The 5,778-nt window shown below is 43.5% G+C and overlaps 1 protein-coding gene across 2 annotated transcripts; it reads left to right on the top strand.

Annotated features, from left to right (window-relative positions):
- The first annotated feature begins 2,310 nt into the window (after positions 1 to 2,310).
- cstpp1 (centriolar satellite-associated tubulin polyglutamylase complex regulator 1) lies at positions 2,311 to 5,680 on the top strand. Of its 2 annotated transcripts, XM_081698469.1 has the most exons (10): positions 2,311 to 2,459; positions 2,544 to 2,646; positions 2,751 to 2,881; positions 2,976 to 3,060; positions 3,199 to 3,284; positions 3,856 to 4,177; positions 4,502 to 4,611; positions 4,732 to 4,795; positions 5,166 to 5,343; positions 5,515 to 5,680. In XM_081698469.1, the coding sequence occupies exons 1-9, from the start codon at positions 2,417 to 2,419 to the stop codon at positions 5,329 to 5,331; spliced, it is 1,110 nt and encodes a 369-aa protein (XP_081554595.1). In that variant the 5' UTR covers positions 2,311 to 2,416; the 3' UTR covers positions 5,332 to 5,343; positions 5,515 to 5,680. The 2 variants fall into 2 exon arrangements, with proteins under 2 accessions (XP_081554595.1, XP_026872986.2); XM_027017185.3 differs by having other exon boundaries at positions 5,166 to 5,680.
- The last annotated feature ends 98 nt before the right edge of the window (positions 5,681 to 5,778 follow it).

Raw genomic sequence — 5,778 nt, 5'->3', positions numbered from 1 at the left:
GGGCCGCCGCGCGCACTCGTCTCAAGCACGCGGGTTGTCCACGCGCTCGGTCTGAACCAGCCGTGCAGAGGGCGCGCGACTGCAGCACACACAAAGTGACCTACCATTTATGACAGAATTGATCAGAATTGAGTGTTTGGATCGAAGTGCAAGATCTGGATTAACGTGTGGAAAACAACGGCCCTGGCGGTGCGACCCATCGAGCTAACCTGCACCGACACTTCCCCACTGCAGTTTCTGACTTCAGCTGCCAAATTATCATTAGTTGGCTGCTTCCAATGTTACAGGTAGATCAGGCATTTCCTAGAGACCCGCAGAAAAAGCAATCCACAAACACCAACTATTAAAATGAAGCCTACATTTAATGTACATTACTAAATATATGAAAATTGCATATAATAATAATAATAATAATAATTATTATAATTATAATAATAATTATTATTATTATTATTAACGTTATTATAATTATTATTGTTATTATTATTATTATTATTATTATTATTATTATTATTATTATTATCATTATTATTATTATTATTATTATTATTATTATTTTGAATAGTATGCTAAAAATCCCTAACAACATAGATTTAATTCAATGTCCTGTCTTTATTGTGACTATATATTGTAATCATGTGCACTGAAGCAGTACTGATGGCAGTGAAATTTAGGCTCAGATAAAGTTAATACACTTACTGTATATGTGATATCCTATAGCATAAAGACATAAAAAAAGCAATCACAGAACAAGTTCAAACATTCCATCCTTAGGCCATCTCGCTGAAGATGTGGTTGGATTCATCTGTTATACCACAGTTTTAACATCTTAGATTAGGTATTCCATTCTAGCTGTCAGACATATAGCACAGAACCACTTCTCAAACTTATTACTGATCACAGAGTGAGTCAAGATGCAGGCAACCTGTCTATTCTGGTTCTTTTAGATCTTGGAGCTGCTACTGATACAGGTAACCGCACGGTACTACCTGATCGACTATAAAACTGGGTTGATCTCTGTGGCTCTGTTCTAAATTGGATTTAATCCAACCTGAGCATCTTAAATATTATGTTGCACTTGAGTATCATGCATCTATACATTTTGCTCTATTCTGTGGAATCCCTCAAAATTCGATCCTGGGAATGGCATTATTTACCTATGCATGCTCCGGTATTCCAGCAGAATGAATAAATACCACATTTCATTTCACCTGTATGCAGATGGCATGCAGTTATATATGTCTGTATCCACTCACCATCAAAGGTCTCTCAGCTCCATGTTCAACTGTTTTGAGGACAGTGCTGGATGTCTCATACATTTCTACAGTTAAATAAAGATAATCCTGATTTCTTGTTATTGTGTATAGTGAACTGAAAAACGCTGCATTGGTACACTTAAAAGTCACTACTAAAAACCATTATCAACTCCCTGGGTGTAACTTTCAACTGCAATCTTAACATTAAGAACCATATTAGTAATGTTTGTGAAAATGCTTCCTATCACCTGAAAAATGTATCAAATATCTGTGACATTCTTTCAACAACTTCTAAAAAAACACACATGCTTTGTGTTAACATGTTTGGACTACTGTAACACTCTTTTTTTCTGGCCTACCAAAGAACTCCATATCTAGAACCCCATCTCTATCTAACAGAGAATGCGAAATGCTACAGGTTGTGAATTTTGACATGCAAGAAAATGAGAGAGTATATTTTACCTCAGGCACATATACTGAATACCTGTCTTTCACAGACTTAAATGACCTTCAGTGCCTTCATGGTCTCACTCCGTTGTATCTCAGTGAGTTCATTATTGTGTATGTTCCCACAAATTGCTGGTCGCACCCACTACTAGACTAGAGAGAGACCAGGCACACTGCTGTTATTGTAGCCCAAAGCATTGGAATTTCCTTCCTAGTGACCTCTGGGTTCTCAATGATCCATGCACATTATTATTATTATTATTATTATTATGTACATAATTCATAAGTACATAATTCTACCACATATTCATGTGAGGTAATGAAGCTCCTTAAATTCCAACTGAATGTATTTGTTCGCATGTCAGTTTCATGTTTCTTGGTGGCCACGTTCTTCACGGGTAAAAAAAGATCACGAACTGTTTATAATGCATTTAACACAGTACAGTCATTCTAATTTTCTTCACAAAAAAACGTAAATAATTGCCACACCATATAACTATAAGCAATAGCCATCACGAACGTTTAAAGCGCTTAAGCTGCTAAAATCATGAAGTCGTTGTCCATGTTTTTGACTGAGCACTAGAGGTCGCTCACGGTCTCTTTCACGGCACCTCTTGCGTCAACTGTGCGGCAGTGTGCGCGTGTCCTGGTAACGCTCCGTTCTGCGCTGCCGGAGGCCTGCGACAACTACCGGACACCGCAGCGATAAGACAATGAACACGGATCGTTTCACCCTCACTACAGACGAGTATTTAGGTATGCTGCGCTCGCACTGTCATTCATCTGACCTGTTCCACAGTCATGCGTAACGGGCACGTTGTCGTTTGTGCATTTCTCCAGCGGAAACCGACGTGTTTTTCTACCTGCACGACGCCGTCACGCAACTGCTCGAGCACAGGGACGAGTACGTCCGCTTCGGAGTCGTCCGCTACTTTGCAGAATAGTGAGTTTTACGTTTTGAAGTCACCGCGGCGCTTCTGAACGTTTCGTCCGCGTTTGCGGTGTACGATGGGCGTTTTAATTTGGGAGCCCGTGCTTGCCTTGCAGCTTCGCCAGCGTGAAGGACAGGACCCACGTGCTGTTCAGAGAGTTCGGCTACGTTAAAGCGACGCCGCGCAACAGAGCAGCGTTCATCCGGATCTTCTGGAGATGCTTCCGACAGATCGGGAAGAGCGGAGGCGAGGACGTAAAGCGCATGCATGCGTGCGTGCGTGCGTTGTCTGGTGGTCTGTGTCTGTACCGTTGTGGGAATAAACATGCACTTCTTTGCAGATCTGCTGACGGTGCTGGAATACAGCTCTCTCCTCCAGCTCCTCTGTCCGGACTTCCCGGCGGAACTGGTGCAGAATGCAGCCAGGTTGTAAACTGCGTGCTTGCTCCTCGCGTGTAGTACACTGTCAATAAGGCCCCTAGGTTTTTACATTCTGCCATGTCTTTGCAGTTAAGTTATCAAACCAAAGGCAGGTGTTGCTAAGCTTTTCTGTTTTTCTGGTAGGATTGTTCTGATGGAGGATGCGATGGACTGTCCAATTTCCTTCTCAGATTTTATTTATTCTTTTCAAATCCAGTTCTACTATGAAGGTAAATACATCATGATATATTAAACCCTCGAGGTAAAACTATAAGTATTATTATTTTTTGATAATCTGTTTATGCTATCCTTAATTGCAAACTTCCTTAAAGACAACATCTCTTTGGAAAACTTATTTTATTCTTGAGTATATTCTAAATTCTAAATCTGATCAGTGTGTACTGTTCTGGCTCTTTCTGTAGTTGTGCTGATCAGTGACCCACCCTCCACAGATCTGATTAACAGTTATTCTTTCGAATTAAGTTAAATACAGCTCTGGTCTTGACTGACTCAGAAAAGGCATACGGTAATATCTACAATCATGCAAACCAGGGTTCTGTGTACAGAAGGATTGGATGGAAAGCCTCATTCAATTTAGCAAGGTGTTAAGGAGCATTCTTATTTTAGAGTCAAGTATGTTTGGTCAGGGTTCGAACTAAACTGCAGAGTACTAGAACTTCAGTAGCAGGGTTGGAGCTAATCTCTGCAGGGTGGTAGAGGTCCAGGAGCAGGGTTGGAACTGAACTCCTGGAACAGGGCTGGATACCACTCCTATAGTTAATCCTCACATCTCTCTAACAGAATTCCTGGAGAGTGTGTTAGTAATTTACGATGACCTCCTTGAGGGGAAGAACCCCAACACGGTCATCGTGCCAACCTCCACATTAGCTGAGCCGTCATCTGGAACAGCCAATGAGGAGACGGACACGCAGGACGGAGTGGATTCATTCCAGGATGGCGTGGACCTCTCTCAGGACGGCGTGGACCTCTCTCAGGACGGCGTGGACCTCTCTCAGGACGGCGTGGACTTCTTACAGGAGAGCGTTAACACCTCACAGGAAGGGGTCGACTCCTCCATCTTCCTCGCGCGCATTGGGGGACTCTGTGAGCGCTTCAAACACAAGTAAGACTCACCACAGCGATGTTGGCCAGTGCCCTACTGGAATCTTATTTAACTGACACTTAAAAATAATGTAAAAATAACTCATGTCTATTGTGCAATTGCATTTAGTGAATATCTTTCCACTTTTAGTAAATTTCAACCTTAGAAACATTCTCTACACACAGCTGGAAAACGCTTTTCGAGGGTGTGGTGAGACACAGTCAACTGATTTAGTCAATATGTGGTATCATGGAGAGATGTCAACAGTTAACGCTTCATGCTGGGACTTCCATGTTACCAGACAAGTGTGTTCTGAGAAGTGGGGACTTCCTGCTCTTTCTCTAGACATCCGTCCGTCTCTGCCGTCGGGGAGATCTTGGAGGTCAGGATGCGAGTGTCGTACTACAGCTTCCTCATGGCTTTGGCCAAGCATGAAGGCGTGAACCACCACATCGGTGAGCCTCACTGGCCTTTGTTTGCAATTCCCTGCTCCAGTAGAAACAGATCCAGCTTGTCGGAATGTCACCGTTAACCCTGAAACAGCTTGTGGTTGCAGCTATGGTCACTTTTTCCAGGTGCACTTCCGAACAGATCGGATCTTCTCATTGACCCCGAGATGGATCAGGAGTTGGAGCGGCTGTAAGCTTTTTTAAACATTTGTTTCCAGTTAGTAGTGGTTTTTATTATAATTCTATAAATTGTTATATAAATGTTTATATGATAATATCAATTTACGCAGCTCACTGGGCTTTGAGTTCTGAAAGATTTTCTTTTAAAAAAATTATTTCTAAATTGTTAATTTCTCAGAACGTGCAAAAACAGATTCATTTCCACACTTATAATGAAGCAGCTTAGTCAGGTAAATTCCTCCGGCTGGTGCGAGACGCACGTTTCTGACAAGCGTGCACACTGGAGGAACGGACGTGCTGCACACACGTACCACCTCAAAAAAGGTTCCCTTGCTGTTGTAAGCCAAACTCATTGCGCATGCTTGTGTGGCGTGGCGCAGCGTTGCCCAGGTGACCATCAGCCCCACGTCCAACAGCAGCGGTAGTGCTGCCGGCCACAAGGACGCGCCCAAGAAGGCCTCGCCGCGCAAGCCCCTGCGCCAGCGGCACAGGATGGACCTGGAGAGCGACGGCTCCACCGAGGAGACTGACTCCTCCGAGAATTAGGCGCACGCGCAGGTGGGCCACAGCCATGGTCGCAAAATACGGTTGCCACGACCTCCTCTTCGCTTCCGTACGGGCCAGCACCTTCAGTTTAACGCTAACGGCGTCGTGCATAGCAGCAATGCCGGCCTTGTCGCACGGAGGACCTGCGCCATCGTCTGATATTTACTCATAAACCTTTCTTAGCTTTCCAGACTGTGAAGCGAACGTTTGAGACGGACGTTCCTGTATGAGTGGACACACCTGTGATTGGTGTAACAAAGGTCAGTGTTTGGGTGCTGCTGTTGGGTGCTGTTTAGGACTGTTTTTTGCACATTTTGTTTGAACACAAATACAGCCACAGTAAACAACCTTTTGTTTGCCATGTTTTCCTTATTTCATTACAAGTCAGATGATATAAATGGACATTGAAGAGTTCTCTGTACGTATTGATCAACCGTGACATTGCCA

This window comes from Electrophorus electricus, chromosome 16, assembly GCF_041902795.1.
Source record: "Electrophorus electricus isolate QZ-2024a chromosome 16, ASM4190279v1, whole genome shotgun sequence".
NCBI lineage: Eukaryota > Metazoa > Chordata > Actinopteri > Gymnotiformes > Gymnotidae > Electrophorus > Electrophorus electricus.
Note: the sequence above shows the minus strand (reverse complement) of the source record. Positions and strands in the feature narration are given on the sequence as shown.